This window comes from Opisthorchis viverrini (genome assembly GCF_000715545.1).
Source record: "Opisthorchis viverrini unplaced genomic scaffold opera_v5_258, whole genome shotgun sequence".
Classification (NCBI taxonomy): domain Eukaryota; kingdom Metazoa; phylum Platyhelminthes; class Trematoda; order Opisthorchiida; family Opisthorchiidae; genus Opisthorchis; species Opisthorchis viverrini.
In genome coordinates, this window is record NW_008751915.1 from 278,689 (window position 1) to 303,018 (window position 24,330).

Below are 24,330 nucleotides of genomic sequence, written 5' to 3' on the forward strand. Positions count from 1 at the left end.
TATGATAGTTGAGAAAAATTAGGCTATAAACGAGGCACCTGTTTAGACCTTGTTAGTCAATTCTGCCTTCAGGCCACTTGAAGAAAGTTTACTGCGCATGTAGCCAAACAGTTGCAGAGTCATCGGAGTTATCGCGGTTACGCTTCCTGCTCACCAGGGTGAACGAACGCTGTCGATTGCTTAAAAGCTCCGGTGTCCCCAAGCTGCAAAACATAAACTTCAAAATTTATTTTATTTCACGCAATTTTCGGAAGTATTTGCGTGTGTATAATTGGATCTACCGTCGTTTTTTCAGTCAATGTCAGGAAGTACAAGTTTCGTTAGCCAAATGAGCACACAAAAAGTATCAATTCCTCCTCGTGGACTAACGGCCACAAAATTCACGCCACTAATGAGCGATCAGTACCTTCAGCAGAATGCACTTGTCCTTCATGATCCAACGGCTGCTAAAGCGCCCAACGTGGTGTCATGGCTACCCATTAACGAAATTCATAATTTTGGAGACTCCGTGCATCTGACTTCTCAGTTAATTCAGAAACCTCCGGAGCAAGTTGTACCCACGCAGCTGCTAAAAAAGGTGAGGAATTTCGTGTATTTTCAGGTGAACAATCGTCAACTTGTACAAGCACAGTGACTTTTCTGGTGCCTGTGCCCAACTTTTGGAGTAATTTGCCGCCGAAATTCAAACCAGCTGCATTCTTCTGCTGGCAGTTTCCATCAGAAACAGGAATTAGGTTATAATTAAGATACCTTTTTTGTGTTCAATACATTTTCAATACCCATTTTTACCCATTTCTTGGTATCAGTTGTGATAGACCGGTAATATGGGAACCTCAATTTAGTACAGATTTAACATCCTCGTGGAACCTCTATCTTTAAGCTAAGCAGAGTTTTTGGAAGTTTTGATCCATTCGCAGTAGGATGTTGTTCTAAATTAGCGGGGCATATGCAAATTAGTTATTTGCAGAATATCTGCCTTACATTTACGGTAAAACGGTTTTAGCTTGCGTCGTACACGGCGTGCCTGCCTAGACCCACCTTAAATGCCAAAGCTCGGACTACAACGCACTGCCATCAAGATATGCGCAGTCGATGCCAATGAGTTGCTGACGAAACGTCTGCAGCAAACCTTTATATCCTCAGGAGTGCCTTGTAAATCAACAAGCTGCCTTAACAACGAGAAGAACGTTGCACTTCCAGTACCTATTGCGAATTACTAACTATTCAACGGAACAAATAACATCGAGGAATACACTTGCTGACGCCCGTTTTGCAGTTCCCATTAAGGTGAAGTGGACATTTTTCCTGGAACGTCGAAACAAAAGGGCCATTAGTATGCGTAAAGCAGAAAAATCGATTATTGAAAATACTATGCAATCAACGATGCCAGTATGTTCAACGGGTCGGTGAGCATACTGGCTTCAGTGAAAGAGATCTTGTAGAAGTGAAGATTCATCACCCCATATCCGAAAGGCAATTGGTCTCAGTTTCCACCCAAGTTGCGTTGCTACTGACGCTGTGAGTAACAAGATGATTCAAATTCCTAATAATTCATATGTCTACATCTTGGTTACTTCACTCCAAATCTGTTGCTTCGCTGCCTTACGAACCAGTCCATTAAGACGGTACGGTGAACAAAAGCACAGAAACAGATAGGAATGATAGGTCAGATTGTTGGGCTTTTCTATGTACAGGGGCTGCGTTTGGAAGAATACTTGTTTGACCTACCAGTATCACAGTAGGTTTTTTGGAAAGTTCAATTCAAATGGCTTAGCTCAGTGAAACAATGTATTACTTCAGCAAACGTTTTCGAGGAAAGCGCAACATAAACATGTTTCATATCTCGGTTTCACTGTCACCTTGTTTAATATATTTGCCGGGACAATCGAGTCTGAATTTTTGAAGCTGTTCACTGGGCATAAAACAAACGGACAAACTTTCTAGAAGCTAATGGAAACTATTTTTTTAGCCTTCCCTTGAAATAGATACACGCCAAGATATTCTTGTGGCTTCCGTAACGTCGGTGTCTACAAAACCGTCCAAAAAAATACGACCAAGTGTGCAGGAGCACAGACAACACCAGCCTTTACGTGAACGGCGGAGTTCTACGCCCATGCAGGCTCCTCCATCCAGTCAGTCAGTTCTGCGCAACCATTCATCCGGAAGCAGGCATGCGCGGGACATCCAACCCGAAGTCCAGCAACACGTGGCGGGAAAAACTAAACACACAACCTCCCGTCCGGTGAGCCATGAAGTTTTTGTCCAGTGGCTTTATGAACTTTCATTTTGTTTGCTTTTTATATAACAATGTTTCACTGTTCATTATGGCTGAGACTTGCTTAAGGAACTAATTCATGTTCTTCCTTGATGAAGAACCAATACGAATGGGCTTGAAACTGAATGGTTTGGGAATACTATAATGCATTCCAACATTGAAGGCATTTTTGAATTCATTTCTCCTGAAGATACGGTTTCTGTTAGAGCTAATATTGAAGACCCTGATTTATATGACACCCAAAAAGCTCCTTTGGAAAAAGGTTAAGTTTTAGAAAACTTATTGTATTACTTATTGCGTCTGCTGTATTTACTTTTATTTAGTAGTATGCACTTCATTTTGGCTCACTTCTCACGTGAATATGATGTGTCATCTGAAGCTAAAGTATCCGTGTATCCGCGAAGATTCAGATATTGTGAATGGTTCCACGTAATTCTTTATATTTTCTTAGGGTTATTCATTTAGGACTGTTGTTAGATACCATTTCTTCGTGACAAAGGGAGATATGAAGAGACATGAAGGGATGCCGGGATTCAGCCTACAACAGAGTCGACCTCTGTATTGTCCGAAATTCAAGAGGCCTTGTGTTTTCGAGAAATTGAATGTTGAGGCGAAGTAAATGCTATTTGGAGACCCCTTGGTTTATAGATTTCTGCGTCCAAACAATGCACTATTTAACAACGGCCATTTCAACAAAAGCATTTTTGGTTTTAGTCCGTTGCTGAAAGTTTGATAACGTAATGAAATTTATCCCCTTTTTGTCATCTGCCATTGCGAAGCTGAAGCCACTCATGGTCTGAATGTTTCGGACAACTATTGTTTATTTGATCAAACTCCCATTTGACGGCCAGGCTTCGGAAGTTTTTTATCTACTTATCACCACTTCCAAAGGAGATAAGATGCACTGCTATGAATTATGACCAAAGGATAGAATAAAAATGCGGGATTCAGTAAACTGTATTCCCTCATATTTAATCGAAACTCATCCGATTTGTCAAGTGCTGTCATGATTAATTTTCCACTGAGTGTACTGGTGGAAAAATACTGCCCAAGAAAAGCGCATTCTATGTTCTATCGTTCAGGACCCTTTGTAAAATTTTGCGTCCAAGTTGACCTCAGTGCCTAATGTTAAGAGGGAGAATGGTTTAGAGACATGAAGAACAGACCACCCTGGCTTTTCTTACAACAAAGACAAGAACTCAGTTATGACTGCAAATTGACTGTGTTAGCTAGGTGCGGACACTTAAGAAGAGTTTGTGGCATCTTTAAGACCGATATCATTAACAAGTTTTGCGCGAGAAGCCGCAGAGAAGATGCAAGCATTCCACGCTCAGATTAAACATAATAAGTGATTTGCGATCTCACCATTTCAGAAATGGGGCTTCAACAAAAATCTCAGCGATACCATGTTGCATTCCTACTTATTCCGGGACATACTGTAAGATTTAGATGCTATCCTATGAAACGCGCACACACTTCATCATCTTCCTTTAAAAATCTACCTATAATAATATTCTTATTCTGCATGGTAGAGTAACGAATGTTACAGCACTTTGCATTCACAAAAGTTGGAAAAGTGAACCCCAGACGATGCTTTTACTTTTTTCTAGCTCTCACCGCTCAAACCAACGTATTCTGCCGAAAGAATATCGGATGCAAAGATTCTCAGACGAAAATCTAGCGATCGTTTGACAGATTCGTACCAACGGTATACGGGGATGAAACGTTTTTGGTCAGAGCCTCCGACGCACAGACTTGCAGGCTGCAGTCCACCTCTATCAATTTTTGGCCCTAGCGACACGCCATGCGCTATCTAGCTTCACTTTATACTGTCAAACCAGCGTGCCCTTCACCCTACATTCAGGTAAAAAATGTTCTGGTTCACTACGAGACCTATTTGCTGAAGAAATGATATAACTTGTAACTTAGGCTATCCTAAACACAATTGAAAAGAATAAAACATATAATACATAATATAATATATTATATATATTATATTATATGATATTACATATATAATATAATACAACAAAGATAAAAATCTATGACACTTTTTATCCACAATCTGCAATGATACACAAGATCAGCGTTACAGAGGACAACTGATTACGACTTGCCAATTTACAGCTGGAAAAAAGTTCACCAATTGGTCAACCATTTGATGTCAGGTTCCAATTTGCTTCAAGTACTGTCCGACCGCTTTCACCAGAAGCTTCGGTGGCTGCACACTGTAATAATATAGAGGCACTTTGCACATTTCCCGGTACAAGTATCGCAAGAATACGAAGAGTACGTCAGTTGAATAGTAGTTCTATTTGCCTGCATATTTTTCGGTATAAACTGCCCATGTGGCTGTGGTCTTATCTTATCACAAAGCTAGGTCCGCAGAATTCTCCATATGTAGAACCGGATGTGTTTATGTGGATTGATACATATGAACTTGTACTAAAAAATATATAACACATTTACCACACTTTAGAGTATCCTAAAATATTGATGATTTTCCATCTACTTGTACCGAATTGTGTTTAAATTTAACCTTATTTGCAACCTCAGTCTCTGGTTATTTGCGATAAAACCGGAAATGTGGTTGGCTAATTCCAATGCACGTAAATTTTACTCACATGCCTCTACTTCAGTTATATTCCAAGATTTATGCTAAGACAAATTTTGTCTTGTTGTGTGCGTGATGACCTTTGCCCTTCCAAGTATTTCTTTTCCGCCGGTTATTTGCCTGTTTGTATCGTCAGTTATTTGATGCCCGTGGTGATGAATAATACGCGGTCAATTCAGTAGTTTTTCAAATTCAAACGTTCCAAACACAACGGTAGGCAGGGTGGTTTGCGTGTTGTTTGATTAGATGTAATCGAACAAAGTTCAGTCAAATTTTATGGTTGCTTGTGGAACCCCAAATGTGTCCCTAAACAGCGCCATGTAGATGGCTCCATACTTGCCACCAGAATAAGGTAGGGAAGTTATTTTATTGCGGTGTAATCGTTTCCAACGACAACTTTCTATTTCAGTGTCTAATGCAAAGGAATATTACATACAGCATATAGGTAGTCGGGATTGAGGTGCCTGTTACACATGAGCGCAAAACATCCCGTAAACATGTTTTGTTTTTTTAGTTTGGTTTCTGTTGATAAGAAGTCGATATAAGATCACCGAAAGAAAAATTTTGAAAAGTATGCTATCAGATTACTACAGCAGAAATTTTGGCACCTAGGTTTATGAAGCAGCCGTTTCGGTGTGCATGAAAGATGAGGATCTGTCTAACCTCTTTGAAAAACAGCAAAGATACTCAATTTCCCGTGCTTAGCCATTGTTAGACTCCAGACATCGGAGTAGATTTTGCAAATGAATGATTATTCTCAAGTGACGGCTGTCCTTAAGCGATAGAAGTGATCCATTTGCAGAACTGCGACGCTGTCTATGAAACACATAGAAAACAGTACGTTTTTGCAAAATATATGCTCAAGTTGGAGACAATGTTTGAAATGGGCTTACTGTAAATCCAAGCAGACCCAAATTCTAACCAATAAGTACTTGTCGGTAGGACTGGTGTCTGCAAGATGTTTCCACACTCACTCTGGGGAATTATTCAGTAACTAAATTTATCGTACGAATTATTGCGTACGTATTAGACGAGCACAAATTTCTGCGGAAAAATCAGCGTAATAGGCTTAGATTGGCATTTTCTGTCTCCAGACAGAATATGCTAAAGCCCCATTTTCATACCTCTGTTTAATTGCAAACCAATACTAGCCTAAACAACTTTGTTCCCGTTATTGAAATTTACCAATCTGAAAATTGTTTGCATATATTTTAGACGCAACTTCAGCCAATAAGAATAGGGGGCTCAGCCAAAACAGTCGCTGAAGCACCCTATTTATTGTTAAGTTTCTGTGTGATTTTTTATTGCACTTTAATTTAATCAGTACACAAAGCATGGTGCACAAGCACACTTGAAACTGTGTTAGTCTGAATGCCTGTTTATCCGTTGCAGTGTCACTGCTCCATCGAGTCAACCAAGTAATTTCATTAGGACGTTATACAGGCAAAATGAAAGAAAACTAATAAAGATTACAGACTTTTGCTGAAATTTCAGGGAAGAAATATGTAAATTCTGAACTTGAATGTGATCAGAAAATTCACATCCAGTCCAGACAGCAACACTTGAGTCATGCTAAGGTTTCGAAGATTTTGAAGGACTCTTATGGATACACACGTCGTCATTGAGTAGGCACCTACCGGAATAAATTTGAGCTGGTCCGTTTTTTTAACGGAGTCCCAGCTTCACATTTCATTCTTCTTTGGTGGATGAAAACCCAGTGTTCTCAACCACGAGAACACACGTGTGGAAATTAGTGGTGACAAAGAAATTTAGTCAGATGGTGCAACAATTTGAAGGAAGCGCTTATTTAAGTGCTTGGTGTTTTAGTGAAGTCCTGTATATTTGGGTACTTCACCAACTTATTTCATTGTGAAAACACTGTTAGGTATACTGGTTGACTTGTTGTGTGTATACCATTGCGACAACCTAGCACTACTGTCACATCAGTTTACCTACGATATTTCTTCTGCAGGTGACGCCATTTGAAAGACTTTTTCATCCTCGATGTAACTTGGCCCCACAGTATTCATGTTTCGGCGTATATTGCTCTGAGTTTCCTGAAAGATGCACCTGTGAGGTAAGACCGAACAGTCCATTGCTGTTTCCCGGAGAAATGGAAAGCGTGGATTGTATGTCGGCCTCGTACAGTGATCATCAAAACACCCGTTATTCACGGGAGCTGTCACCGACATTTCTGAGGCGACCTTTGGATCCCATTTCACAGGTAGAACCCCTGCAGTTACTGTGTAATTCTTTATATTGGCCACTACCTTTACTTAGCTCCGACGCCAAAATATTTAGCATACGGCGTGACTAGCAAAAAATTTAACTGAACAACCGGCTTAGCCAGAATCAAGAAAACATACAAAGCAAACAAAATGAATAGCTAATTCACCAATTCACTTATTAGGTAGCTAATCGAGTAACCAACCAACTAATTTGTAACTATGCGAACAAACAGATTGACGACACAATAACTGGCCACCATTTTTTGCATTTAATCTCACTCAAACTAGTTAAGCTTCCAAACAAATAGTGTTCTGCCAGTGATATCAGATTTTTTAAAGTGATTGAGGTTCCTTCCTAATTCCACATGGATATTCTCCGGAGAATACTTGTCAGGCATTCTGTACGCTAAAATTTGGAACGGAGGCTAACTCACATACAATGAACAATCCAGTAGACCCTAAATTTCTTTGTACTCAATTTATTAACTAAGTTAATACTAACCAAGGCAAGTTAGCATCGTTAATACCTTCATCCACAACGTTTTAGAAGCTATCAATTGACACTGCATACTACTACAGTAGTCTTCTAAAAGATTTCGTAATCCTATGCTACAATCTGAGCTAATATCTGCCGGCGTTCCACGGAAAGGACAAAAGAAGATAGTTTGCGTGGTTACCAAAGACGTCTCATCATGTTAAGATCCGACAGCATAAATGCTGTTAGTCTTTGATGCCTGTTGCTGCTGGTCTTCTTTTGCCTATATTAGAGCTACACTACCCCTTTTGTATTACAGAGCTTTTTCAACCGCCCTATGGTTTACAGACCACCGAGTCAGTGCGACGCAATTAGTGACCGCCATGTGATTTACCCGTGTGAACGATACGGAACCAGGTCCGCCCGTTCGGTGGACGCCGTCAGCACGTACTGCAACGCAAGAGGACAAAGCGATAAACTTACTACCTACCAAGCGGACTACACCGGCGATCAATGGCAACGTGTAAGCTCCCACTGACTGACAATGAATGCTGACTGAAATGCCGAGGTAATCTGGGTGACATGTGAGCCCAGCGTAATTAGCTTTGCTATCTTACTTTTGGGTTGCCTTTCCCTTTCATGCTATCTGCGTGCCGTTCATAGCCTACACAAATCAACGATTTTGGATCGCACCATTATTAACTAAACGCATACGTGTAAAACGGTAACGGGTGTACGGCTCATCACCAATCAAGTGGATCTGTTAACTTTAGAATAAGCATTTGCAGTAAAATGGCATTCACTTGTGAAATTTAACCTTTACTGAAAACTCTTGGTGTGCAATACAGTCGGCTAGCGCGGGCTAACTGGTTAAAACATACACTAACTAGAACAGTCATGCAGTGGCTGATGATACCGATTGCGAAGAATAGAGTTTAGTGGTCGTTGACGATATTTTCTTTAAATTTAAAACAAAGTTCTTCCATTCTCACATAACTTAACATTCGTCCATTCTAAAACTGCTGCCTCTACCTTTGCAGATAAGTGGTTAATGGTTTCATAGAACCAGTGAATTCAGAGAACACGTTGGTTCTCAAAGAGTTTTGCTCAAGGAAATGTTTTCTAATAAATTAAGTCACATTACCATTTGCGTTACCGCCAGCGCATAGTATGCGCAACTTTTTGCAGCAGATTTTATATAGCTATTTAAACCATCGTTCATTTCCTTTGAAGTCCAAAACAATCAGCCACCTACACTGAGTTTGTGGAGATTAACTACGCGCATCTCAAAACTTAGTTTTACTACCCGTGGAGAGTACGTCGGTTTGTTAATGGCTGGTGATGGAAGGCTCGTTTAAAACGATAGTTTTCAGTTGGCCGCTGTTATCGTTCAACCACAAACGCTACGCGGTGTCAAGTAGCTGGTGTTTTACGTAGCAAGTGCGTTCATCGCTTGGCCTATCGGACGATCAACAACTGTGTGGAAACTTATTCTATGAGCATGCAACCCGCAAGACCGTTTGTGGATTAAACAGAACGTGTAGGAAGGCTACAATGATTAAAAGTAGTAATTTATAGGTCCGTATCCAGTCAGGGCATACTTCAGCCAACATACCGCAGCGTTTGACAGACAGACACATTTGATACCGTCTACTTGGCATACGAGTCTAATGTGAGCATCTCCAAAGAGCAGCTTTGCGGACATGGCAGCACCACGCCAGTATTATATCCAACTATGTACTAGTACCTGTTCGACTATGATGGAGATGAGGTGAAACTTTGGGTGGGTTTGAAAGTTGTGTTACTAGGCGAGGCTGATTCTTGTAGTCAGGTAACTTTCCATACTATTGTGGGAAATAACGATTCTTCGCGTGAGCCTGTCTTCAAAGTGTTTGATGTGCGTTTTCCTCCGAACACATTGTACAGTATCGTTTTTAAATACGGTGGCTAAATAAGCCATAGGTTTTTTGTGAGATTTATCTAATATATACTAATTTGGGTTTAATGTGGATGTTGTTGCATGAAAATCACATTTGTAGACAGACGTCTGCCTATTTGTGAATCGACCGGTAGCCTACAAGGCCTCAACTATAAACATCCTTCTAAATGTTCTCGGTCCATTACGAAATCTAGCATTTTATGTATGAGTAGCTAATTTCTTTATGTCGGTCATCTTGGTGGGGCGTTGTCATTACAAACTTATTTCTCTATGGCAAGCCTATTATAGCCAAACGATATGGAAAATTTTGTATCTTAAGGACGGTGTGCATTGGAAGCTAGGCTTTTGTTTGTCTAAAAGACCTTATTTCAGTAACTTTAGGCAATAAAATATATGAAATGCACAAATATGTCATACTTGCCTTAATGAAAGTGAAATTGCTTATTTTCGCAGATGTTATTCAAGACTCAGACAATCTGAGTTATCAGAATCACCGTAATCCCAAGACTCATGCCTTTTGTGTAGATACAACGTAAAACAGGTGTTGCCGTACATTAAACCAACAGGTCTATTGCACAGTACTCATCAAGGTATATAAAACATTTACAATTCCCAAACAACATTGGTTTAGATAAGTTTTGTTCATTGACTTTGCTAGCTCAAACATACTCACTACAATGATTTGCGGATTTATTCCGGCTTACCAATATAGTGCTCACTTAGGAGACGGCTGTACTTCTTTGAAAACACAGGGATATCATTGTTTCTGGGATTGTGAAATTCTGATTATCTCGATGACTAGCTTGATTGAATAAAAGTATGGCCCTGCAGTAGTATCGGCGTAGCATAGTAGATGTCGTCATTCAGCTTGGCAGAATGCCAGCTGGCACGCAAATGTAGATTTACCAGTGTAGATGGCGTGGCCAAACACAAAATTTGTCGATCAGCAGCTGATATAAAATAGGTTGTTCTGTTCTGGCAACTTACATTTTACCAGCCACGTCTGTAGCAAGTCTATGTTGATGTGTGCCAACATGACTCAAATGGTTAGAGCGCGAATTTACTGACCGGAAGGTCCGTGGTTCAAACCCGACCTCTGCCTCTCAACTTCCCCTGTCTATGCTTAGGCAACCTAGCAGTATCCCAGCCCTTCTGCTTCCCTTGGGTGGCATGAAAGCTAGGCACCGAAAGGATGTTACAGCTAAACAGTAGTTTAATGTGTGCGGCAGGTGAGAAGTAACCACTTGTCCCGAAAAAGATTTGTTCTATAGAACCATCGCGTGCTTGTCCAAATTTCCCTTCAGAAAGTGGCATTATGCCATCTGGTTGTTGGCATCTGGTTTACGTATCTATAAGTTCCTTCAACTGCTTTTTGATTCAGTTTGGATTATTAGTAATACCCACAGCGCAATACGGCTGCTAAGTCCTCACTATCAGCAGTGCATCACACTAAAGTTGCCGGACGTGTGTTATTAGCAGCAAAGCGTATAAACGCTTTTTGATTGAGAGAAAAAGCAAAAACACACTAAAACAGTAAATGGAGCAGTCAAGCGGATTCAAATGGTAGATAGTCAGTCAACTTTGTAAATTTTCTCTGTGGGTTTTGCCGTGGGCATTACGCTCGGTTTACATTGTCCTACACAAAGGTTGCCAATCTACACAGTATATATCCGTTGAATACATTTTTCAAACAGATTCAGAGACCCCCTGAGGCAGTCTGTTCACAATGGGCCTCTCCCAGTCTCGCCGTGCAATCTTTCTCAGTTATCTCACAGCCTAACAGAGCACCATCTTCCTGCAGAGGGTCATCGCGAAACAGAAGTTTTGCTGACTATTGGCCGTCAATTGTACGGAGAAAATACGAAGGGGTTCTCAATCAACCACTCTACGATACAGATATACTCTGTATAAGGCATGAAGTGAGCTACTATTCCAGTAAAATCAAAACGATATCTGCTTTACTTTTTCTGCATATTTATTGGTTTATATCAAACATGATGACGTGCAACCACGGCAACCGCTCCTCTGACCTGAGGCAGTTTGTAGATCCTACCAATTGATGTGTCCTCCGGTAATTTCCTAAATATGCATGTAATATCGTGTCCATGACCTACTGATTGGTTATACAAGGCAATAATTTATTTCTCACGATTTTTCCAATCGTTGCATTTGAGTGCCCGATTTTTCTGAAATCTGTCCGAACTCTCCATTTGTACTGAAATGTTATCCAAATGCACTGAATGCGTAGATCACCTGTATGCAGGGTGGTATGTGAGATAAATCGTCGTTTGAAGCCCGTAGACCGGACTAGTACGCCAAACGTTTGAAGGTGGTCAAATTTGGGGGCTAGTAAACAACAGCTAATCCGTTCATTAGATCTGCCTCTGTCCAGAAACTCTGACAACTTTTTATGCTGCCTTACACGGACATTCCTCACGTTATTCACCCGGAAGAAATGAACTCTCTAAGTGTCCCACAGAACGTCCTCAACTAATTTACTCTGTACGGAGGTCTTCTGTGTTTACCTTCTTCCATCTAATTCATTCCACGTAAGGTCACAAAATTTCGGACATCCCCGGTCTTAAATGTGCAGCCCCATGGATGTTTAAACAACGACATAAGAACAAGCACCAACAAATATTTGATTATCCAAGGTTTTTTCAATGAGTATAGAGTTGTCAGATATCGCCCACTGCAAATGAATTCTTAGGGTTAACCAAAGGTGGAAAATTTCTCAAACAACCTGTTTCTTCTCAAACAGAGCAACTGATTCGTGTTGCTTTTGCTCCATGCGAATTGAGACTCAGCTTGACCTCTTCACCACCTCCAACACTAATGACTTAATAAACCTTCATAAATCTTTGAAACAGGTCACTGTGTGGATTCAGGGGGAAGGCACACATAGGGAAGTTCCCTTTGCATTATTCACAAAAATACAGCAGAGTCCGGTATGCATGTTCAAGTTGTTTATCAATGTCGGAGCAACATGACCACACCAGCCACCTTCTCTGCTCCACTTTTATTTTGAGCTGTATTTTTTCTGCAGCCAGTAATTTGCCAGGCAATACAAAGTGTCCACCCGTCACCCTGTTCGTCTTCCTGGCATCGAGAGATCCGGCAGATAGTGCATGTGCCTTGTGTTGAGAGAAGCACGTGTCGGACATTGGCACACTACCTTCCTCCAACCCTGGTAGAACCCTGGCTAGACGATTCTCGGGTGAGTTCTATGCCGTCATTTCACTCACAGTTGAATCGGGTGTCATGTGGCTTCCTGTAGGTGTAAAAGTATTTTCGGCATGGATTGTTGCAGCAAATAACTGAAAAATAAATCACTCAAAACTTCCGGCTTTTTTCGATTACCTGATTCCGTGATTGATGGTGCAAAGTGAATCAGCTACATTTTAGAAGATCGACTTTCTGCGCACAAATGCGGTATAGCAGAGGGAATCTACGATTCAAATGTGTCATATGGTGAGAATGATGTTAACAAAAATTGAAAGACAAGTTTTTTTGTTAGGATTTTATTTTCTTGTCTGCCACATAACATTTTTGCCATCGAATTTTTTGGGATTGGCTCTGCAGATTAGACTCGGTCAGATCTTTCGTGTCCCAGAGCGGTGTGCAAACCTCGCTAGAATTTAATGCCTCCCATACAGCACTTTCTTTGCTGGTCAGGCATCAGAACTTACAGAATGCTATCAGCCCCTCACTCCGTTGCCTAGTCATCTCAAACCGTCATCAGCTCCACACGTCCGGTTGGGCCTGCTGCAATACTCAAGAGAGCAAGCAAACCCTTCATTTATCTTTCAGGATCTTGAAGATAACCTTTTGTTGTAATGATATGTTTTTTAGGAGTCACTATTGTAACGGGGCACTAGGCAAAGTGTGCTAAGTACACTAGGGTAAACCGAAGAAATACCATCATAACTCCAGGCTAACATACCCAGCGCTGGAGTTCATGTTTTTCAGGAGGGTTGTGTTTCCCAAAACCACTGTAAATAGCTTTGCAAACTCTGTCACTCGTTTTAATAGGACTTTTGGATATTGAACGCAAATGACAGTATTTTTTTAGACAATGGTCTGCAGCACGATGATCGGTGATGTGGTACTCCGTCAAACCAACTGGTGTGAAAGCATACTTCACTGGCAATTCACCAACTGGAAGACAGTGTATGTATGTCTTGGCTGCATTTTAACAAGAACCTCAAGTAGAATTGCCACTTAAGGCGCTAGAAACAATTAGTCCTTTCAAATGGCCTGATTTTATCATGATCACAGTTGGATGAGTCTGCATATGAAAAACTGTACCGTCCCACCAATAGAACCCTGTACTTTTACTTGATGTGATACGCTAATTATTCCAATTAAACTGCAAAACAGTTTCATCACTTCATTTTGTGGTTTCAGTTAGCACTAAAAGGGGAGAGAAGAGGAAAAGACCTGCGCACGTACATGGTGTCACCGCTCGATAATTCTTGCACAGCCTCGGTGAGGCAGTGCGCTGATGGCAGTTTCGTCGTAAACGACACCTTGGCAGTAAGTTTTTCCGTCTGAATTTACAGTCATTACTAACAAAAAATAACTTCATTGGTTGAATTTTTATTTTCTGAACCAGCAACGAGTTCAGACGTAGCAAGTTAACTGGTTAATTGTTTGAATTTATTTACGAAGCTCCAAAACATTGCGTTTTGTGCATCCTTAGTTGTACCCGATTTCGGGCAAACGTACATCTATTGTTCTCAGTTCAAGGTGTGCCAGAGGTTGCTTTCAGATGGGCCTCACAAACGCGAACGATTGATATTTTTCTCACAATTCCTTCATGATAAACAAAAAACCACTCTTTAGGAGCCATCACTATGCAAAATTTGTTAACTCCTTATATCAGATGACCTTAGTTGGAATCCAACCACTAATCCAACAGTTTTATCCCGCGAAACTTAACCAAATATTGCATTTGTTTTTGCAGCGGTTTGGATAAGGCTTTTGAAAACTCACTTTTAAAATTAAAATGTGTCTGTTTGTCTCAAACTTTTGCAAGTAGTCCACTACTGGATTAGTCCTTCGAGGTCCTAGATATCGAACTCTGGGGAATCGATCAAGCATTCAGCTGAGTTTTCACCTACCATCAAACTAATTTCAAAGTGTTACTTGCTGATCATGCACAATTTGGTGTTTAGCGAGAATACAATTTTTCTGGAAATTAGCGGGCTACAAGCTCATGTTTGGCATCAAAAAGAGCAAAACCAGTAGTGATCCGTCGACGAATTTTCGGAAACTTATCGGTAATTTCTCCTTCTAAGACAGTCCATTGAAATATTTCTAATGGTGTTCCATCGGAAATATGATGAGTATGTGTGCAGCAAATCATTTGGGTCCGTTGCATTTTAGTATCTTGCAAATATTGCACCGTTTGCAAACGAGTGTAGTTAGTCAGTCAGATATGACCTATTTGTGATGATGAAATTAGAACACCGTCAATTACAGTCTTAGCCATCAAAAGCGTAAGGAAATCCTTTCGAATTGAGCACTTGAACACCTCATTGCTACGGATTCACAAGGAGCTTGACCATCAGAATTTTATGGAAAATATAATCAACCAACCAATGAAGAAAATTTCGTCTATTCTTCTGGAAAATTGCCAGTGATGGTAAAAATTAATACCCATCAACTTTTTGTCACTGAACTAAGTAAAACACGAGACGAAAACCGCTGTCCGTTTACAAATAAAAACACTTAGTTAAGGAGAATAATAAAATCCGTGTATTTTGGATTCAAGTACATGCTAATAGAGTCCTGTATTTAGAAGGGCGATAATAGGCGTTCACGTACAAACATAAAATGTTAGGGATTGCACGTAAACTATGGACAGATCCTAAAATAATTTAGTCTAATTCTGGGAAACCCGATCCTAGGATACATCGGTTAGAAATTTTTAGGCAATCCATTTTTGTGGGTGCATGCGGTCCAACCCGGGTGCTATCATTGTGTATCATACACAGACATAAACCTCAGACCACGTTGACAGTATGCTTGAAATGCCATCCGACAATTTTGAACCACTTAGTTTCGTAATAGTTCACACATCAGTTCCCAGTATCTAGGCAAACTATCCTCAGTTGGACATGATTCAAAGATAATCAAACGACGTGGCACTTATAAGAGCTTTTGTTTCGCTTCCAAAGCCGAATTTCAGCCAGTACGTTGGGCCGATTCCATCGACCCCAATTGAACGACCGAGCATGATGGCTATTTGTTTACAACAGCGTGAACATGATCGTCAAGCGGCAACGGTCACATGTGGGAACTCACAAACATTCGGCGTTTGCGTGAGTTTTACGATTGTTTTGTTAGTTCAATATAATCCAGACTCCAATGACTCACATTGATGTGCAAGGAGTAGACATCCACTGATTGAAATTCCGTACTCAAAAACGGCGTTGTTTGACACCATTAAGATATCCGCAAATTGTGGAGTTGACATGCCGACCAGATAAGATTTATTAATTAGGGACATCAACCATCTTTACCTGGATCGCAAATCGACAGCACTTTTGTCCACTTATCTCGCAAAATCAAGCAACCGCAATTAAACGAGGAACACCTATCGTCTTCCGTTTCATTTTTCATCTCACAATAAGGCTTTAAAATAAGTTATGTTTGGAAGACAAGGATATATTGGTGCTCGACACTAATGTTATGTTGTATGAGATCATAACGAATTATCAGATCAAGTGAAAGTGTCATGGCCACCAGTTGCTCCCCATCTGGAGTCCACAGCTGAAGTAAAACCCTGGACGGTGAACGTGGAACTGCCAACGGTCTCGGAGTTCTATGACTGCCTACGTCCACTCAATCGCCACCGAGCTTCTGATCCGGATGACGTCCCACCCGCATTGCTCAAAGACGGGGATGCACTCCTCAGTCAGAGTCTGTCTGATCTGTTTGCTTGCATTTATGAGAAGGGATCTACCCTAGACAACTGAAGAGAGTCGGTGACAGTGCTCACTTACAAAAACGGGGCCCGTAATGAGTGTGATAACCAGAGGGGATGAGCTTGATCCCGGTAGTAACGATACTGTCAGTTTCCCTTCCAGTCAGAGTCTGTCTGATCTGTTTGCTTGCATTTATGAGAAGGGATCTACCCTAGACAACTGAAGAGAGTCGGTGACAGTGCTCACTTACAAAAACGGGGCCCGTAATGAGTGTGATAACCAGAGGGGATGAGCTTGATCCCGGTAGTAACGATACTGTCAGTTTCGCTTCGTCACTTGTGCTTTGTCGCCTTACGGTGACTCGTGGGACACTGACTCAAGAGCAGCAAGCAGGACCACAGCATGGTAGGGGTTGCGATGACCAAATTCTCACATTCCATCAGGTGCTAGAAAAATGCCATACGCATGAGCGATTCACAATACCGGTATTCCTGGATTTCCAAGGTGCAATCGATTCGATCGACCTGTCTGTTCTGCTTGACACTCTTACCCACCAGGGAATGCCCCAAAAGCTTTTGAACATAATAGAATATTTGTACTCTCAGACTTCCGGGCGTGTGAGAGCATGCAGAGAGCTCTCCAAAAGCTTTCGTACTGAAATTGGTGTCCGTCATGGATGTTAACCTCTGACCTAATCCTGTTTAACTTTGTGATCAGCGAAATCATGAGACGAACAGCTGAAGGTTTCCAAAATCCCGGTTTTCACATACCCTGGGGCAAAATCCTTGTCTATCTGGAATACGCAGACGATATAGTTCGCCTCTTCGAAGAGGAGGAGAAGGCGCAAGTGTTTTTTTGGATGAACTGACCAAAGTTATCCTGTTATTTGGTATACACTTTGCACCCAAAATGTGTAAGGTCATGCTCGTAGATATGCAGTTACTGAGCACGCGACTTACAATCCAGGGAGAGGCACTGATAGTTGTGGAGAGTCGCACGTATCTTGGAAGTTGTATCAAGCTACAGTGCGGAAAGTTTTGTCGTATGGCTATGAAAATTGGCCTGTTTGAGCAGCGGAACTAAGACGTCCCCCGTTTTTGATAATCGTTGTTCGTGTGGGTTGGTGTCGGAGTATCCGTAACGAGGCAATTGGGAAGCTAGTTTCTGGTTATGCAACGGGTACTTCCATTGAAGAATGTGTCCAGCACCAGAAGTTGCTTTGGCTGGGGCATGTGTTGCGTATGCCTAACCATCGTTTACCTAAGACAGTGCTGTTTCCCATGCCCAATTCAGAGTGACCAACCCTTGTCCTGGCAGAGGGATCTGAAAGAAATCACGAAATGTTTGGGTGCTGTCGGTGCCACTCGCCTTCCAGGATGGGGATGGAAGGATTCCCACTGCGCCCGGTTGGAGACGGTGACTGATACGCCTGCCAATCGATGTCAGTTGCGTTCTTGTTGTTAGGTTCTGTCCAGATTGACTGAGTGTTTGTACGTGTAGGCACCTCAGAATGATTGTAGTGAGCTAGCTCTAGGTCCTCTCCCAGTTCATCTTTATTCTTTTCTTCACAATATGGCTTCCAAGTAAATCATGGTTGTACGGCAGTGGAGCATCGGTGTTGAACACTGTCATGTTGTCAATGATGATGATGCCCTGACTTCTTCGAAGATTTTTCAATTCCAGGATAATTGTCGTTTGCTTTACTTATGTGTTTTACTTTCCGAATCCCTGTATAGATTGACCCTACAATGGTGCAAATGGGCTTATCGTATTTTCTTACTTTCAGGCGGGTCTGACTCGGCCACTGTGTGCGCGCAGACTGCCGAGAGTAAGTTTGCCAATTCCGTCTAAAAACTGCGCCTGTGCTCTCCATTCTCTGGCAAGCCAGTTAGGGCAAACGCCCATATATACTGAGTATCTAAAGACTGCTGTTTTTTGGTCTTTAAGCTGCTTAGATTTAGTGCATGGATATAGCTATTTTCTAGAGCAGACTGACACCTACAGCAAAATTTGCAAATTCGGTACAAGTGGTGACGGATTAGGGGGCTTGTCTCAAAACTCCAGACTGCACAGGAGACATGTGCTTGTAACGGACGGCTTTGTATATACTTGCTTTCCTGTCAGACAAACAGCTATATCAGATAGGCGCAAACAAAGCTATAACGACACGACTGGAAAACTATTACCAAGTGGTACAGCATGGCTCAACAGAAGAATCCGTCCAGCAATAGAAGATCCATTGGCTTGGTACATTGGATTTTCAAGCAATCGTATGTCCAAAAGAGTGCTGATTTGCAACCGTGGTTTACAATGGCTCATACGTCGGGCTGATCATCCTCTGATGTAACGGAATAGTGGACCATCGGCTAATGGAAACCGGGTGCAAACAAAGCTACACGTCTTCCAGATCAAATGTGGTGCTGCCTCTGATTTGAGATTGAGGAAATAAGGAAGCTGACAGAGCCTGTTACAGCTGTCACCGGCCATTATCCAACCGCAAAAGTAATGGCATAAAAACAGATGCTCGTCAGTCATTACCTAATTTTTGTTGAAACACCGGCGGCATTTGTCATTTACTTCAGGTTCCAGTAGAGTACCGTGGAAACATTACCGAGAATTGCCTGCTAACGCATCATCAGGAGGTTACTGAAAAACCTAACGGCATTTCACCAGCCCTGTATTAAGCCATGCTATCATCATTAAGATGACAAAGTTGGGTGGACAGTCACTAAAAAGTCAAAGTGCTCGCCCATGTTCCAGGTGGTTACGCTTATCAGACGAAATGGTAAATAGGTTGGAGACACAATGCTGATCCTACTAAGATATTTGTGTACGCCACTTTTCTTTATCCACGATCACAATGCAAATCAAACATCACGACTTGATAGGAATGACGGAAACTCTTACTCAGAACACCTTGTTTAAAAGTGAGGTTTGAAACCTACACCACCGAAGTCCCGCTATTGATTCAGACTTTAAGTGTGCTTCAGAAACTCCCATTCTGCGTCATGCGAAGACGGTACTTGACGTATCAAGCACTAAAACGGTGTGTTGAGTTGAACGAAAGCAAACCACTTCGTAAAGACTGAGACACTTCAGGGTGGTCTTATTCTGATAACATCATGTTTAATCCTGCTAGTGGTTTGATAAAAGCTTCGGGACGTTCGCCTACCGACGTTATTCCTCCGCATTCATATCAAAATTAAGGGCTTGAATACAGCACAATATTTAGGATCCGCAAAAGCCATCTGTGTCTTTCTTTATACGCATAAGCGTCCAGTGTTTTTTCACTGTTGTTCAGCACAGCTAAGTCATATACCTGTCGTTCACTTTAACATGAATTCTTGATATTATTTTTCTAGTCTAAATTCATGATCATTGGCTCCTTAGCTCAACTTTCACAGATCCTTGTATACCGACTGTTGCATCTGGCCTACGTACAATCGTTTTTTGTTCATTTTGCTGCTCATTTTATGTACGTTTGTCTGCCAGATCTGTATCGGCTGTCAACCGACTGTGGTTCCTGTGGGCTACCAAGCACCTTCCTAACTTTCTTGTGATGATTTCATCATTTTCAGCTACTTGGCTGTGCTCCTCCTACAGAGGTCATGATACCGGCCGTTCCTACTCATGAGGTTACGCGTGCACGGTTATTCGGCCCGATTTTTCCGGACGATTTATGTGGCCCGGATGTTGTGATAGAAGAAATTGTGTGCAGGTACCCAATACAACCGTGGATAAGGTCTTTGGATATCAGAATTAATTCTCCAATTGATGCCTTTTTTATACCAGCATGCTTCCAGTCGCCACCTGAAATCTGCCTTTGCCGATCACATTGCATTCCAACGATAACAGCGATTTGTGAGGATAATTCAACTTGGGTAAGTTAAGAGGTTAATTTTTGGCGTATTCAACACTTTTCTTTATACAAACGAGATGCAATATTTTGAGTCCAACTGAAAATCATCAAACTAATTCTTTTTCACTTGCTCTGAGTCTGCTACTACAGACCCTTTTGATAAATAACGATGCTTAACCAGGTGGACTAGTGAACTAATGCATTTAAATATGTGAACCTGTAATTCCAACCTGACTGCAAGCCACGTTTTGTTAACGAGATGGTCAAAAGTCACCGTTGGCTACCGCTACTTCCAAAAATTTTAATTTCGAATGCAAACCGAAAATTAGACATCAGAATAAATCATGTTTTATCGATTTATTCTATAGTGAGCTGAAAACAGATTTCATACAAGTTTAACACTATCGTAGGTAACACCTAAATTTAAAATCGCCAAACTCATCTAGACTTGGAAAGTAAAAACAGAATGGTTCTTTTGCTGAACGTCTACCAAAAATTGACGCGTTAAACGGACAGCATAACTGAGCTAGACCACTTGTAAGACATATACAAAATCCTTTGAGAAGTTGATCCTTTGTACTGCTGGGTCAGGAAAAAACGTTTTGTGGTGGATTGAGTACAGGTTATTTATAATACATGTGATTGGCAATTCGAAATATAGAGGGTATTACGAAATTATTCCTGTATGTCATCAGGCCTCAATTTTCCAAAATCTCCAAGTGCGATTCTTTGTAGGTTTATTGTGGACAGCGAAACAAGAGACCATATTTTGCCCACAAATGATCTCACAGTAGTTACCAACTGAGTATCAGTTTCCGTACTTTGTTTAAGTTGCTTGTGATCATGACACCGATGAGATATAATGCCAGATCCACTAGCCCATTGAATGCTCGTATTCTAACCACAATTTAACTGCACTAGGGCATAAGAGATGCGGCCCTATCAACTTCGATTAGCTCGAGAAGTCAGTATAATTCTGTCCTCTCACAGGTTTACTGCTTAACACATGGGGATTCAGCTGACTGCGAAGTGTCTGGGAGAAAACGTTAACGCACTAGAGCAGCGAACAAGTCTTATTTTGCTTAGGTAGTCTGGACGCAAAGTTCATCAAGGAAGCGTTGTTTTTCATTTGAGTTCTTCTGGAGTGCAGGCCCTATTAGTGGAAATTGAAATGAAGCTGACAGCGAATAAATTAGAGCTGTGGAGTTTTTGCACTTCCCCCGTTGAGGCCAACTTGTTTTTTATGCGAGTGATTCTAAAACCTGTTCGCATTACCGCTATGCAGTTTTTGGAAAATGGGTATAACGTGATGTTGTGATAAGAGAACGTAACCAGCAAAACAATCCAAGGTAGTTTGGAAAAAGAAGCCGCTCCATTGATTGTCGCCATCCAAAACTGAATAGAATGAACCGATGTTTCCCAATTGTCTCACATTGTGAATAATTTCATTTGCACCGCGAAAAGCAGAAAACGAAACTAGAGACTGCTGCAATAGACGTGGGCTAACTCGTTAAATATTTGTCAGATTAACAATTCTAATTGGCAGGAGATTTTCCAGCAGGTTCACGTGTTTTGTCAACAAATGGAAATTAATGGTGTTATTATGAGTACCTCTTAGAAACAAAGCGGATCAGATGTATGAGTACAGTACTTTTCGCATTCATTTCACTTCAGCTTGTTCGGATCAATACTCATTCGGCCCATGAGCTGACGGCCTAGTGTGCGTCCACTGATTTTGCGGTAAAATCTATATCACCCGGATAGATTTTCATTCTTTTAGACTGGATGGTAATGGCCTTGTCCACTTTGCGGTCAAAGCAGTAGAAACCGTGAACATGAGACACCCCATGTTGTAGAAACTTTGAGGCCTCCAGGAAGAACATCGCTTTCTCCGCATGCCGTTTCACACTTGCCCTGTCCTGCTATCTAATCTCGTAGATGGTTGGGTTCGGCCTCTGTATAGCTGGAGGAAGTTTTGGCGAAAATATCGGGATATGACTGGCATAGCAGAAGTCGTAATGCCATGGACCGGTTCATCCCGTCTCATTAATGTGCTCTCAGTTATTCTGCTGCCAATGCTTATAGGTCTGGCGATCAATGAGTTGAAGGTAAAACTGGGATACTATTCATTTATAGAGCAAGCCGCTATACAGAATACGCACATTGCTCTATACTTACTGACATGCTTCCTAATGACTCGCGAATTAAAAAATGCGACAAATTAGTTGGAATTATTACAGATGCATGTTTTTGAAAACAAACGGCTTTCAAGTGAGCTGTGGCTAAACACACTGGCTGTTTTGCTGCGTTCAGGTACTCACATGGAATGCCTATTTGAGTGAGTGGGGTATGGTACAACTTGCTTTTCTTGCGAATATCCCTTTATTAAGCTTTTTTCTGAATACACGTGATACTTTTACTTTCCCAACGCGTCTTCTTTTTAGAGACATTTTACGACCGAGAAAACGCAATCATCCCGCGGGTCAGTATCCGCAGCCAAACCAAGTGAAAATGCCAACATCAGTATCCGTCCTGCACAGAAAATTCTGGAATCCACGAGTTTGGTCCGCTTTCCTCCAAGTGTATCACCGGAAGTGCCAAGGCGTAAGCCCTCCGGGAAGACTGAATCAAAAACGGTGCGTAGGGATTTTCGTCAGTACTGACCTAACGTTTGTCAAATGGTATTTATAAAAATCCGCTTGACTGTATTCACTTTACAATAGCAGTTTTACCCATAAACGATGTGCTTAAAAAATAAAAAAGAACACAAAAACGGTGCGTAGGGATTTTCGTCAGTTCTGACCTAACGTTTGTCGAATGGTATTTATAAAAATCCGCTTGATTGTGTTCACTTTACAATAGCACTTTTACCCATAAACGATGTGCTTGGAAAATAAAAAAGAACGAAGGTTTCTGCATAAAACATCCCTGGGTACCCAGGCACCACATACTCATTCCCCTAATGAGGAATTTTGTCTAGCGTTTATTATGGTAGGATTATAATTCAATATCGTTTTCTGGAAAGCCCTCTTTTTTTCAGCTGTTCGATGACACCATGTTCAGGCAAACTTTTTTATGCACTTTGGCTTTCATTCGACTTTTTGTTTCAATACTGAAAGGATACAGTATAAAACCATTATCAAGAGGTTTTCTAAAAAATCTTCATGTTAATAAACTTGCTGACCTTGAATCTTTTTGTCACAGTTCAGATTGAGCAGGAACTTCATCTACTCACCTTCTGAAATGGCAAAGGTGCTGTCCGTTTGCTCTGACACGATATGCACATTCACTGCACATATTACTCAGATCTCAGGATAAGCTCTGATACATAGACGCCAAAACCACAACAGCTGGAGTCGACTGGATCACTTATTTTGCACCATATTTCTCTAGAAGAATGATGATCCAGCTTGAAACGTTTCCTGACCTCGTGCGCATCAAATAAATGTTGATCATGCTAGCCAAATTTTTTTAAAGTCATCAGATTGCGGGTTTTTTTGTGGGACAAAGTGCACCGGAATGATTGTTCAGTAGTCAACTTCACACACAAAAAATAACTGGCGAGTTCCTTGTCCATATTTCAAATTTAGTAGCAAAGGTAATTCAAAACACCTTGGTTTGTAACCACAATATGAAGTGGCACGCCTAGTAGGTGACTTGCTATATGTTCATTAAATGGTATGAGGTCAGGAACTCACAAAGTGGGTTATGTGAATTGAAATTGCATGTGAAACTCGTGAAAAAAATTCAGTGAAAAAAGTGTCAAAGCAACCCTTATGACGAACTACAACAGGGGGTTCTTCAAACTATCATTTGAACATAACCGCTGCTTGGCTTTTCGAAGTCACCATGAGCCCTATACGGACCGTGGATAAGTCGTTTAAGCGCCCAGACACGGCTCAAACTGCTGTGCATCCATGTGCTTGGGATATTTTCCCGTGGCTTCTTGCCACTAGGATGAGACTACGTGCAATCCTTAAGTTCGAAGTGGTGTTTTTCAGAGTACGT

At 41.3% G+C, this 24,330-nt stretch overlaps 2 protein-coding genes across 2 annotated transcripts in view; one reads left to right on the top strand and one right to left on the bottom strand.

Moving 5' to 3' along the window:
- The window catches only part of T265_09143 (hypothetical protein), a gene marked incomplete at both ends in the record, with an annotated part of 178,442 nt that overhangs the window by 152,612 nt on the left and 1,500 nt on the right, over nucleotides 1-24,330 (bottom strand). The gene's annotated exons all lie outside the window — the stretch shown is intronic.
- The window catches only part of T265_14771 (hypothetical protein), a gene marked incomplete at both ends in the record, with an annotated part of 102,277 nt that overhangs the window by 5,108 nt on the left and 72,839 nt on the right, over nucleotides 1-24,330 (top strand). Inside the window, 8 exons of the mRNA XM_009175155.1 lie at nucleotides 296-577; nucleotides 1,970-2,242; nucleotides 7,912-8,115; nucleotides 12,578-12,748; nucleotides 13,939-14,067; nucleotides 18,250-18,291; nucleotides 20,042-20,344; nucleotides 22,767-22,958. Coding sequence (XP_009173419.1) covers nucleotides 296-577; nucleotides 1,970-2,242; nucleotides 7,912-8,115; nucleotides 12,578-12,748; nucleotides 13,939-14,067; nucleotides 18,250-18,291; nucleotides 20,042-20,344; nucleotides 22,767-22,958 — 1,596 coding nt within the window. The remainder of the gene's footprint in view (nucleotides 1-295; nucleotides 578-1,969; nucleotides 2,243-7,911; nucleotides 8,116-12,577; nucleotides 12,749-13,938; nucleotides 14,068-18,249; nucleotides 18,292-20,041; nucleotides 20,345-22,766; nucleotides 22,959-24,330) is intronic.